Source organism: Pelophylax lessonae (genome assembly GCF_965119305.1).
Source record: "Pelophylax lessonae genome assembly, chromosome: 4".
Lineage (NCBI taxonomy): Eukaryota > Metazoa > Chordata > Amphibia > Anura > Ranidae > Pelophylax > Pelophylax lessonae.
This window is the reverse complement of record NC_138771.1, coordinates 13,028,517-13,041,983: the sequence shown is the minus strand read 5'-3', so window position 1 is coordinate 13,041,983 and position 13,467 is coordinate 13,028,517. Positions and strand designations below refer to the sequence as shown.

The 13,467-nt window shown below is 46.5% G+C and overlaps 1 protein-coding gene across 1 annotated transcript in view; it reads left to right on the top strand.

Moving 5' to 3' along the window:
• Nucleotides 1-13,467, top strand: part of ADAMTS7 (ADAM metallopeptidase with thrombospondin type 1 motif 7) — a gene marked incomplete at its 5' end in the record, with an annotated part of 217,485 nt that overhangs the window by 194,227 nt on the left and 9,791 nt on the right. The window contains 2 exon segments of the mRNA XM_082252994.1: nucleotides 2,598-2,744; nucleotides 2,954-3,113. Of these exon segments, the coding sequence (XP_082109120.1) occupies nucleotides 2,598-2,744; nucleotides 2,954-3,113 (307 nt within the window).

Here is a 13,467-nt window from a genome sequence, read left to right as displayed (position 1 = left end):
TTTTTAAAAATGCGTGACGCGGAGAACGCCGGAGAGGTGAATGCAGCCTTACTAAATGTACCAAGTGCTTAGTGTTTATGTGACAATGAGGTGAACATCCCAGCTGTGGATCCCCCACACCCAGGTCACACAATGGTAGTACAGAGGGGAGTAATTCTGCCAAGGTCGTCTTGCACCTGTTTCCTGACACAACTCCTGGAAGAGATAGAAGTCTGCAGCAGGGTGGAGAAATTAAAAAAAAAAACCAAGAGAATATAACAGACCTTCGTCACAGCCTGGATCCTCAGTCCTCTCATCCACCTGCTCAATGCTGTTGTAAACTATGAAGAAAACACGCCTCTGGTAGGACTGGAATACCCAATTTGGCCATCGGTCCTTTCCCCTCCTCCCTCTTCTCATCCTCATTGTTTTGCTAAAGTCACCATGCAGGCTCTGCTCTGTATTGTATGAGAGTGGGGTTTTTTTTTCTCTTGTGTTTTGTATGTTTCTTGTTTGTTTTACAAAAATTTCAATAAAAATGATCTGATTAAAAAAAAAAAAAAAAAGTCACCATGCAGCCCTGAAAGTTTGTTAAAGCTCCAAGCAAAAAAAAAAATAATTTGAATTTATTCCTCAAAGGCCACAAAAATCTAAACCCCACTTTGTGTGCACCAAAACACCTCTACGAAGCCAGATATTAACTTGTAAAAGTCCCAGTGACATCATCATTGTGCTGTACATAGCCTGTGCAGACAGAAAGGTTGTGGGAGGGGCTTCACCTGCTACAGGATGCCTGCAGAGGACTACAGAAGGGGCAGAAACAAGAATAGCCAAGATAAGTCAGATGAGGACCCCTGATGTAAGGGGGCTCAGATGGGGACCCCTGATGTAAGGGGGCTCTGATGGGGACCCCTGATGTAAAGCACACTCTTATGGGAATAGCTGATGTAAGGGGGCACTGTAAGAGGGATGCCTAATATAAAGCAGAACTCTGATGGGGACACCTGATGTAAGGGGGACTCTGATGGGGACACCTGATGTAAGGGGGACTCTTATGGGGTCACCTGATGTAAGGGGAACTCTGATGGGGACACTTGATGTAAGGGGGACTCTGATGGGGACACCTGATGTAAGGAGGAATCTAAAGGGGACACCTGATGTAAAGGGACACTCTTATGGGGACACCTGATGTAAGGGGGCACTCTTATGGGGACACCTGATGTAAGGGGGGACTCTGATGGGGACACCTGATATAAGGGGGGACTCTGATGGGGGCACCTGATGTAAGGGGGGTACTCTGATAGGGACACCTGATATAAGAGGGACTCTGATGGGGACACTTGATGTAAGGGGTACTCTGATGGGAACACCTGATGTAAGGGGGACTCTAAAGGGGACACCTGATGTAAGGGGGACTCTAAAGGGGACACCTGATGTAAGGGGGACTCTGATGGGGACCCCTGATGTAAAGGACACTCTTATGGGAATATCTGATGTAAGGGTCGCACTGTAAGAGGGATGCCTAATATAAAGCAGAACTCTGATGGGGACACCTGATGTAAGGGGGACTCTGGTGGGGACACCTGATGTAAGGGGGACTCTAAAGGAGACACCTGATGTAAAGGGGCACTCTTATGGGGACATCTGATTTAAGGGGGGACTCTGATGGGGACACCTGATGTAAAGGGGAACTCTGATGGGGACACTTGATGTAAGGAGGACTCTGATGGGGACACTTGATGTAAGGAGGACTGTGATGGGGACACTTGATGTAAGGAGGACTCTTATGGGGACACCTGATGTAAGGGGGGACTCTGATGGGGACACCTGATGTAAAGGGGAATTCTGATGGGGACACTTGATGTAAGGAGGACTCTGATGGGGGACACTTGATGTAAGGAGGACTCCGATGGGGACACCTGATGTAAAGGGGAACTCTGATGGGGATACTTGATGTAAGGAGGACTCTGATGGGGACACCTGATGTAAAGGGGCACTCTGATGGGGACACCTGATGTAAGAGGGACTCTGATGGGGACACCTGATGTAAGGGGGACTCCGATAGGAACACCTGATGTAAGGGGTATTCTGATAGGGACACCTGATGTAAGGGGTACTCTGATAGGGACACCTGATGTAAGTGGGGACTCTGATGGGGACCCCTGATGTAAGGGGGCACTCTGATGGGGACACCAGAGGAAAAGAGGGGTATTTTGATGCAGACAACTGATGTGAGGGGGCACTCTGATGGGAACACCTAATGTAAGGGGGCACTGTGATAGGGACACCTAATATAAAGCAGAACTCTGATGGGGACACTTGATGTAAAAAGAGTACTCTGATGGGGACAACTGATCTAGGGGGACGATCTGATATAAGTGGGTACTCTCATGGAAACACGTTGATATGGGGGGCATACAATACCTCTGATAAAGTGGAACTTTGTGCTATAACATGTTATGTATTGTATTTCGCTGTTATGGATTGGGCTATTTTGCTTTTCATTGCATGTAACAATATCTTGTGTGCTAATCAGACTAACACCTGGTTACTCTTGTAGTCTCAGTCTCTTGCTAGCAGTACCGCATTCTTATGTCTTCACTTTGTATGCCCTGCAGTGCTCGGAGGAGTGCGGCGGTGGCATGCAGCAGAGGTTGGTCACCTGCCCTCAGACTGGTCGTTGTGATGAAAGTCTGAAACCCAACGGCAGCCGTCCTTGTAATGAACATCCATGCACTACGTGGGCTGTAGGGCCCTGGGGCCAGGTAAGTGTAATATGGTGACATATTTCCATCATTAGTATAGTGATACTTCACTCTGCACAGCTAGAAGGCTGCCGAATTAACCAGCTTTATGCAGCACAGATTACAATGGGGGTGGGGGGGGGGGGGCGGGGTATAGGTCTGTGCACCCTCACACTCCTTTTCACTGTCTTCTCCTTTCTGGGCTGTCTTCACGCTTTGGCTGCATTTAGTGCACAGCTTCCTGCGGAGGGGGAGTCCAACGTCGCCAGGTGAAGTGTGTGAATAAAAGAACGGGGGCGGCCGAGGAAGATAATAATCTGTGTGACCACGAGCCATGGCCGGAGAATATCCAGAAGTGTAACCCACAGGACTGCCAGCAGAACAACACCGGTAAGTGGCCACTGAGCTACCACACCCAGCGCTGTGCACACCCACCACACCATAAGAGATCACCTTCTGATAGATAGATAGATAGATAGATAGATAGATAGATAGATAGATAGATAGATAGATAGATAGATAGATAGATAGATAGATAGATAGATAGATAGATAGATAGATAGATAGATAGATAGATAGATAGATAGATAGATAGATACAGTATTTCACAAAAGTGAGTACACCCCTCCCATTTTTGTAAATATTTTCATGTGACAACACTGAAGAAATGACACTTTGCTACAATGTAAAGTAGTGAGTGTACAGCTTGTATAACAGTGTAAATTTGCTGTCCCCTCAAAATAACTCAACACACAGCCACACAAAGTGAGTACCCCCCTAAGTGACAATGTCCAAATTGGGCCCAATTAGCCATTTTTCCTCAGATGTGAATGGGGAGCAGGTGTGTTAAATTTGGTGTTATCGCTCTCACTCTCTCATACTGATCACTGGAAGTTCAACATGGCACCTCATGGCAAAGAACTCTTTGAGGATCTGAAAAAAATAATTGTTGCTTTACATAAAGATGGCCTAGTCTATAAGAAGATTGCAAAGACCCTGAAACTGAGCTGCAGCACGGTGTCCAAGACCATACTGCGGTTTAACAGGACAGGTTCCACTCAGAACAGACCTCGCCATGGTCGACCAAAGAAGTTGAGTGCACGTGCTCAGCTCAGGTTGTCTTTGGGAAATAGACGTATGAGTGTTGCCAGAATTGCTGCAGAGGTTGAAGGGGTGGGGGGGTCAGCCTGTCAGTGCTCAGGCCATACGCCGCACACTGCATCAAATTGGTCTGCATGGCTGTCGTCCCAGAAGGAAGCCTCTTCTAAAGATGATGCATAAGAAAGCCCGCAAACAGTTTGCTGAAGACAAGCAGACTAAGGACATGGATTACTGGAACCATCTCCTGTGGTCTGATGAGACCAAGATAAATTTATTTGGTTCAGATGGTGTCAAGTGTGTGTGGGGGCAACCAGGCGAGGAGTACAAAGACAAGTGTGTCTTACCTACAGTCAAGCATGGTGGTGGGAGTGTCATGGTCTGGGGCTGCATGAGTGCTGCCGGCACCGGGGAGCTACAGTTCATTGAGAGAACCATGAATGCCAACATGTACTGTGACATACTGAAGCAGAGCATGATCCCCTCCCTTCAGAGACTGGGCTGCAGGGCAATATTCCAACATGATAACCCCAAACACACCTCCAAGACGACCACTGCCTTGCCAAAGAAGCTGGGGGTAAAGGTGATGGACTGGCCAAGCATCTCTCCAGAGCTAAACCCTATTGAGCATCTGTGGGGCATCCTCAGATGAAAGGTGGAGGAGCGCAAGGTCTCTAACATCCACCAGCTCTGTGATGTCATCATGGAGGAGTGGAAGAGAACTCCAGTGGCAACCTGTGAAGCTCTGGTGACCTCCATGCCCAAGAGGGTTAAGGCAGAGCTGGAAAATAATGGTGGCCACACAAAATATTGACACTTTAGGCCCAATTTGGACATTGTCACTTAGGGGTGTACTCACTTTTGTTGCCAGTGATTTAGACATTAATGGCTGTGTGTTGAGTTATTTTGAGGGGACAGCAAATTTACACTGTTATACAAGCTGTACACTCACTACTTTACATTGTAGCAAAGTGTCATTTCTTCAGTGTTGTCACATGAAAATATTTACAAAAATGTGAGGGGTGTACTCACTTATGTGAGATACTGTAGATGGAAAGAGAGAGAAAGAAAGAGATACAGTATAGACTGATATGGAGAAAGAGAAATAGTAGCGAGAGACATAGAAAGATAGAGTAGACTAAGAAAGGGAGTTGATAGGACGAGAGATAGATTGATTGATTATTTGTGTGATAGATAGATAGATAGATAGATAGATAGATAGATAGATAGATAGATAGATAGATAGATAGATAGATAGATAGATAGATAGATAGATAGATAGATAGATAGATAGATAGATAGAAAGCAGAGGCATAACTACAACCTACAGGGCCCTGGTGCAAGAAACCATGAAGGGCCCCCCCAACCCCTGGCCGGGGCCCTTCTCAAGCTTCAAGCTTGGGGCTCTTGCCACTGATCCTGGGCCCTTTACTCTCGTTGTGGGGCCCTTTATTAAAGTGGAGAAAAAAACACAAAAGGAGTTGCAAAAGATGGCTCAAACACGGGTATTTAGAAAAAGATAAAAAATGTACTTTATTGAGGTTGAGACAGTAATATAACGTAGAAACAAAAATAAATATATATATATGTGTTCAGAGGCCTGTGAACTATTCCCAAATGAACCACGTCCCTGCTCATAAAAACACACAAATGGCCTCAAAAGCACTCCACCCCACGCCCAGGACGCCCAGCACCCTACCAGCACAGCAAAAAAAAAAAACTCCAGTACTGACCCCAACACAACCTTATATCAAACTCATATCAAAAAACACTTGGTTGAAAGTGGAAAGGCTTCATTGGAGTGGCACTGGTAGGTGGAAGGTGGGGTAGACCAAAGGGGGTCAGATGATCCAGAGGGAAAAAGGGCCACAGTCCAGTATGCTGTAAGTGTATGGAACAGTTCCTGTATTCCAAGTAGATGTACAGTTGGGAGTACAAATGGAAATATAAACTGATTATTGCGGTACGGAAATTGGTATGAGCCACACTGGTACCATCCGGTAATAATGGAGCGCTGAGAGCATTAAGCCATTCTCAGCAGAGAAGTAGGGGCCATGGAGATGATTGACTCTAAGGCTTATGAAGACTTCAGGCTTTTGCTTCAATTATTTGCATCATTGCAATAAACAGACTTCAGTATTGCAACCTTCATATCATGCTGGTAATATATGACTGTAGATGGTGGTCACTTTAGCCAGAGTGGATGCATGTGTACACAGTCCAGATGCTCTCCGGATGAAGTTAATACAGTTTCTGGCGTGACTTGATAAAAAATAAGAAATGTCTCTTACCAGCAGCAAGAATGAAGGAAAGGGGCCAGTTTGCAACATGTAGACTGTGTGTCTTCGTATGGCAATAAATGGCGTATTTCAGGGCTCCCAGCAAGATAAAGGCTGTGGAATGGAGGAAGTGAATGGTGGGCCCAATAGGTTACCGCTTCCATACACGTAGAGGCTGGTAAATTTCTCAGGCATCAGATGGCTCTTCATTTTGCAGAAAAACACAGTAACGGCATAAAAGGATTTAGAGTAAAGGGGTTCTTTGCCTTGAATCTTCCCCCTAGACGGGGTGATTTTGACAGGGTACTGTTACAAAAGGAAAAGGCCTGGATCTTCAGGCTGAATACCTTGGTTCCTAACGGACTCAACACCGAGATGAGCCTTAAGGTATTCCTGGAACCCTAATTCCAAAATGACCCTAGTGGGGTTTGGGGGACTAGGGTCCCTCCCCCCAACCCTAACTGGGTCAGGTGTTGCCATTATGTGGGGGAAAAAATATTCTTGACCATATGGCTTAACCAACGATATTTAGGATATTATAGAATATGAAGATAGACAGATATGGTAAAATGAGACCTAAAGAAAATATATAACCATAGGCGGCTCTCTAATTAGGCAAATTAGGCAGTCGCCTAAGGCCTCGCACCTACAGGGGCCTCGCGGCCAGTGGCGGAACGACAACATTTAGAAGGGCGCAGTCAGGGAAATCTCCTAAGTAAAAGATTGTTTTAAATCCTCGGATATAAAAGTTGCAGCAGTGTGCTGCAGTCCCTTCACTGCAGCTGCCAGGGGTCTGTTGTCCGCTGGGTGGCTTGGGGAAAAGGAGAGGGCCCCTGGGTGGCTAGGGGAAAAGGAGAGGGCCCCTGGGTAGCTAAGGGAAGAGGAGAGGGCCCCTGGGTGGCTGAAGGAGGAGAGGGCACCTGGGTGGCTAAGGGAGGATAGGGCCCCTGGGTGGCTGAAGGAGAAGGAGAGGGCCCCTGGGTGGCTGAGGGAGAAGGAGAGGGTCCCTGGGTGGCTGAGGGAGAAGGAGAGGGTCCCTGGGTGGCTGAGGGAGGAGGAGAGGGCCCCTGGGTGGCTGGGGGAGGAAATTCTAGCAACTGTGAATTCATAGTACAAAGGTTAAGGCTCTTAATATATGCAATTTATACAGTTAATTTTTGTTGCTTGAATTATTTTTCCCATTATGGGCTTGAGTGGGGCCTCATGTCCAAGTTTTGCCTTAGGCCTCATAAAGCCTAGAGCCTCCTCTGTATATAACATTGAGATTTCCTCCCTTTGAGGAGTTACTCTTTGATCAGGACTGACCGGGGGTGATCTCTGTTAAAAACCTCTGTATGTGTTCATTGAAATTTTAAGAAATTAGCAATTTATAATGCCCAGTTGCAAGTGTGACCTTTGCGATCCTGGAAGTTCACCCACTGGTGTCAGTAGTTTTTATTTTTTGGTATTTTAATTGTATTATTTTTTATCATTTTATTTTATTTTTTTACAATGTCACTGACTATGACTCTGTCCATTCAGAAAAGGAAGGAGCTGGTGAATTACATATTTACTGACCCCTTCCTGGTTCTCTATTGTGACACATCCCCTGCAGCAGTCGGCAGGAGAGGGAAGGGAGCACAGTGGGGAGGGGGGGGGGACCAGGGGAGCACACAGGGGCCCAGAGACAGCAGAACACAAGTTAACTGGATAGGAGGAGTGGCGGGGGCAGCATACAGAGGTACCAATCTCCTCCATTTTCCTCCTGCAGCTACAGGAGGAAAAAGGAGGACAGTGATTTCTCTACATGCTGCCCCCGCCTCCCCTCCTATCCAGGTGTACAGGAGAGCCGCACAGGCCCCCTGGACAGGGCCGCTGATAGGGGGGACCACCAGTCCTCTTGCAGGGGGCCCGAGCACACAGGGGGCCCACACAGAGAGGGGGATTATTGATGGACAACAAATACAGAAATCTTCCTCCAGCACCTGAATCTGATCTGCCCCTCTCCCTGCAATCAGCTTTTATCTTCTGAGAAAGAGACAGTCGTCCCTCACTAATCCCCCTCCCTGTGTGGGCCCCCCTCCCAGCACTGGCTCTAATGTTATCTCTGCTCAGGAGTTTATTTGTAACTTTGTTTCTCTCTCTCTGTCTTTCTGATCACTGAGCTCCAACTGCCCAGCCTGAATATTTTTCTCCTCTCATCATCATTTTTATTGAACATAGTTTTTTTTTTTTTTTTTAGATTTAGCAGGAATTATGCGAGTTATGTTATATTTGCGTCTGCTAATAGTGATTTTTTTGTAATTTTAGCTAAATATATCTTAATATTTTCTTGGGGGGGCCCTGCCAGGTAGTCTGTACGGGGCACCGCGATTTCTAACAGCAGCCCTGCCCCTGGAGCATGGGGCCTGGTTGCAATTGCAACCGCTGCAACCCCTGTAGTTACGCCCCTGATAGATAGATAGATAGATAGATAGATAGATAGATAGATAGATAGATAGATAGATAGATAGATAGATAGATAGATAGATAGATAGATAGATAGATAGATAGATAGATAGATAGTATTTCACAAAAGTGAGTACACCCCTCACATTTTTGTAAATATTTTATTCTATCTTTTCATGTGACAACACTGAAGAAATGAGATAGAGGGAGGGATACTATAGAAAGAGAGATAGATGATAGATTATGTAAACCCTTGCTCCTTTCACATACTCTGATTTGCATTGATCTAATCTCGGGGTGATTCCTAATCTCACAAATCTGTTCCATGTCTGGGTGAGCGGAATGTTCTGTGGGAGATCTGATCTCATGTCGGTGTGTGTATTGCACAGTTCTGGTTAGCACTGTATGCTCGGACTGCATATTTGTGTCCATGCGTGCTTGCAGTGTGTGTCCCCGATGTGTGCTGTGTGATATCTAGAGATACTTTGTCACAATGCGGCTGACAATTCTCTGGAGCACCTATAAAAATAGATGAAATACCGGCCTGGAAATACCTTGTTGGAATTTAGCTGTAAGTGGACAAGCAGGCAATGGGATGTTTAGGTCACATAGCGTATACTATTGGAGCTATATAAGAATATGCAATAAATTTTGCTACTGTGAAAAAAAAAAAAAATTCTGTAATACTTAACATTATACATGAGAAAACTAACAGCAAAAATAATATAATTCATTAATTCTTGTTACAAATCCCCAAGAAGTCTGTTTCTAAAGGTAATACTCCTCTAAGATGAATCCTAATAATCAGAATGTATTGCATGATATAAAGTATTAATACTCACACACAGGAGTGTATTTATAAAAATTGTATCCATTGCTCAGGGAAAGTGCAGGGAAAAAATTTATATTATTAGGCTATTTCCTAAACTGGTTTAATGTTTTTTATTGATTTAAAATGTAAAATACTACACTTGACCACTAGATGGGGCTAAGTATCAAAGGAAATTACTAAGAATACTTATCCCCCATCTAGCAACCGAATGCAGTATTTCCATTTTTAAGTCAATTAAAAACTTTCAGCAGCACAGGAAATTTGCCTGATTCGCAGAGGACAAATATACATGCACTGTCACTGGGCAAATTGGAATACAGCTTTTTTCTAAATTGAGACTGTGATGGGGTTAAATCAGGAGTCTTCAAACTTTTGCCCTCCATTTGTTCAGGAATTACAATCAGGGCCGCTGTTAGAAATCGCGAGGCCCAGTACAGACTACCTGGCAGGGCCCCCCCAAGAAAATATTAAAGATATATTTAGCTAATATTACAACAAAATCACTATTCTCAGACACAAATATAACATAACTCGCATAATTCCTGCTAAATCTAAAAAAAAAAACTATGTTAAATAAAAAGAAGATGAGAAAAATATACAGGCTGGGCAGTTGGAGCTCAGTGATCAGAGAGAGAGAGAGAGAGAAACAAAGTTACAAATAAACTCCTGAGCAGAGATAACATTAGAGCCAGTGCTGGGAGGGGGGCCACACAAGGGAGGGGCATTAGTGAAGGGACAACTGTCTCTTTCTCAGCAGATAAAAGCTGATAGCAGGGAGAGGGACAGATCAGATTCAGGTGCTGGAGGAAGATTTCTGTATTGGTTGTCCATCACTAATCCCCCCTCTCTGTGTGGGCCCCCCTGTGTGCTCGGGCCCCCTGCAAGAGGACTGGTGGTCCCCCCCTATCAGCGGCCCTGACTACAATTTCCATCATGCCTAGTCCTGTCTGTGAATGTCAGTGTTATACAATTCCTCATGGGATGTGTATTTCCACAACAGCTGGAGGGCCGTAGTTTGAGGATCCCTGGGTTAAGTGCTCATTTCGGTCTTGTGGGCCCAATCTCATGCTCCTCCAGTTCAGTGCCGGACTTTGGGTTCTGCATTGTAGTTGATGATCTCAGAGGACCAGCGACCACCAGAGCATAGTTGGGAACAAAGGCTTGCACAGTGTCAGGACAAGTTTATCAACAGCCTGGGGCGAACATGCCAAACCAGCCCTCCCCTCCCCCAAAGATGTGTCAGCAAAAATTCCCCCTCCCCCCCCAAAAAAAACACTAATCTGCATGCTTACCCCCTAAAAATCCCTCGCCCCTCTACCATATCAGCTCTTCTAGCACAAACCCCAAAAATCAGCACTCCTAGCACAAATCCTCTTCCCCCCATCCCAACACAGACCCCACATATCACCACTCCTAGCACAAAACTCTCAAATCCCCCCCCCCCAGAACAATTCTTACCCCCTGCTGCCCTCCAAATTCTCTCTCCCAATACAAATCTCTTCCCCCAATCTCCTTGTGAACCCCCCCCCCACCCCACATAATGCCACAGTGCCCAGGGCAGCCGCCCCCTCCTGCCCACCCCCTGTTCCCAGCCCTGGCATGCGCACAGGGTATGCCAGATGTGCCTGGGCACATCCTAATCACCCTGTGTGGTGTAGATTCCCCCTGTTTAGACCCCTGATATTTCACCAAAGCCCCCAAACGGGGCTCCTAAAGAAAAAGTGTAAAAAAATAATAAAAATAAAAATTATTGACACCATCCACTGCCTTACTGACACCAATCTCTGCCCCACTGACACCATCCACTGGTCTACTGACACCAATCTCTTCCCTACTGACACCAATCTCTTCCCTACTGACACCAGTCTCTGCCCTACTGACACCATCCACTGCCCTACTGACACCGTCCTCTGCCCTACTGACACCGTCCACTGCCCTACTGACACCGTCCACTGCTCTACTGACACCATCCTCTGCCCTACTGACACTGTCCACTGCCCTACTGACACCATCCACTGCTCTACTGACACCGTCCACTGCCCTACTGACACCGTCCACTGCTCTACTGACACCATCCACTGCCACTGCTCTACTGACACCATCCACTGCTCTACTGACACCATCCACTGCCCTACTGACACCAATCTCTGCCCTACTGACACCAATCTCTGCCCTACTGACACCATCCACTGCCCTACTGACACCATCCACTGCCCTACAGACACCATCCACTGCTCTTCTGACACCGTCCACTGCTCTACTGACACCATCCACTGCCCTACTGACACCATCCACTGCCCTACTGACACCAATCTCTGCCCTACTGACACCATCCACTGCCCTACAGACACCGTCCACTGGTCTACAAACACCATCCACTGCCCTACTGACACCGTCCACTGCTCTACTGACCCCGTCCATTGCTCTGCTGACACCAATCTCTGCCCTACTGACACCAATCTCTGCCCTACTGACACCGTCCACTGTCCTACTGACACCGTCCAGTGGTCTACTAACACCGTCCACTGCTCTACTGACACCATCCACTGCCCTACTGACACCATCCACTGCCCTACTGACACCAATCTCTGCCCTACTGACACCATCCACTGCCCTTCTGACACCGTCCACTGTTCTACTGACACCATCCACTGCCCTACTGACACCGTCCACTGCCCTACTGACACCGTCCACTGCTCTACTGACACCATCCACTGCCCTACTGACACTGTCCACTGGTCTACTAACACCGTCCACTGCTCTACTGACACCATCCACTGCCCTACTGACACCGTCCACTGCTCTACTGACACCATCCACTGCCCTACTGACACTGTCCACTGCTCTACTGACACCGTCCACTGCTCTACTGACACCATCCACTTCCCTACTGACACCGTCCACTGCCCTACTGACACCATCCACTGCTCTACTGACACCAATCTCTGCCCTACTGACACTGTCCTCTTTCCTACTGACACCAATCTCTGCCCTACTGACACCGTCCATTGCTCTGCTGACACCAATCTCTGCCCTACTGACACTGTCCTCTTTCCTACTGACACCAATCTCTGCCCTACTGACACCATCCATTGCTCTGCTGACACTGTCAGTATATATACACATGGGCACACATGCAAATATGTTTGCGCTTTGGGGTTCACACCCTAATGCAGTAAAAAGAAAATAATACAGAGGGGGCATCAGCCTAACGCATTACCTTTTACAACAATTTATTTAAAAAGTATATACATCATACTCCCAAAAGAGATTACATTTCAAGCGAAATAAAAGTGTAGGTCCCCCAGAAATCCCCACTCAGCATAGTACGCTAGTACAAACAGTAGTGGAATGTAAAACTCCAAATATAACTGACGCGTTTCGAGGGTGTCCCCTCTTCTTCCTGTGCACAGCTATGGTAAAAATCACACTTTACATCCATGCAATATATTCATACGACACATGTATGCGGTTTTAAGGGTTTATCCCTGTGCACTGTGGTAGCGCTGACAAACCAACATATTTGCACCCCTTCATTATGGTGGGAATAGGCTGCAGGGGCCGGTTTTGCAGTGCAGAGGAGCCTGCGGGAGTGTAAGATTGGGTGAGAAAAAGTAGAAAATATGGGCGCTTCTGTTTGGCCGAGCCCTGGATCCAAAGGGTGGTTTTGGTCAGCGTCCACTCGGGCAGCACTTAGGAGGAGAAGCAGCTCTGTGGAAATGTATGAAAACCCTTTGATGTTACAATAAACAGTCAATACTGCACTTAGAGGCGCCTTGTGTTTCTCATACATTTCCACAGATTGGGTGGGTAAGTGAAGCTGCTTTTCTGGTCCTTAGACCCCAATCAGCATTTTACCCAGTGCAGTATGGGGGCAGCCCCCTCTGCAAAGCAGCATTCCCCCCCCCCCGGTGTTCAGCCTAAGTCAGTATGCTGATTGAAAACAGGAAAAGGAAAATAAAAAATACAATTTAAGTAAAAATAAAAATGTACATTTAACTACTTGCCACTACTATTAGTACTCTGAAATGATCACAGAGCACCTCTGATCCTTCTATATAGGATCACAGGTCTCTATGATCATTTCACAAGCCCATCGACCATACAG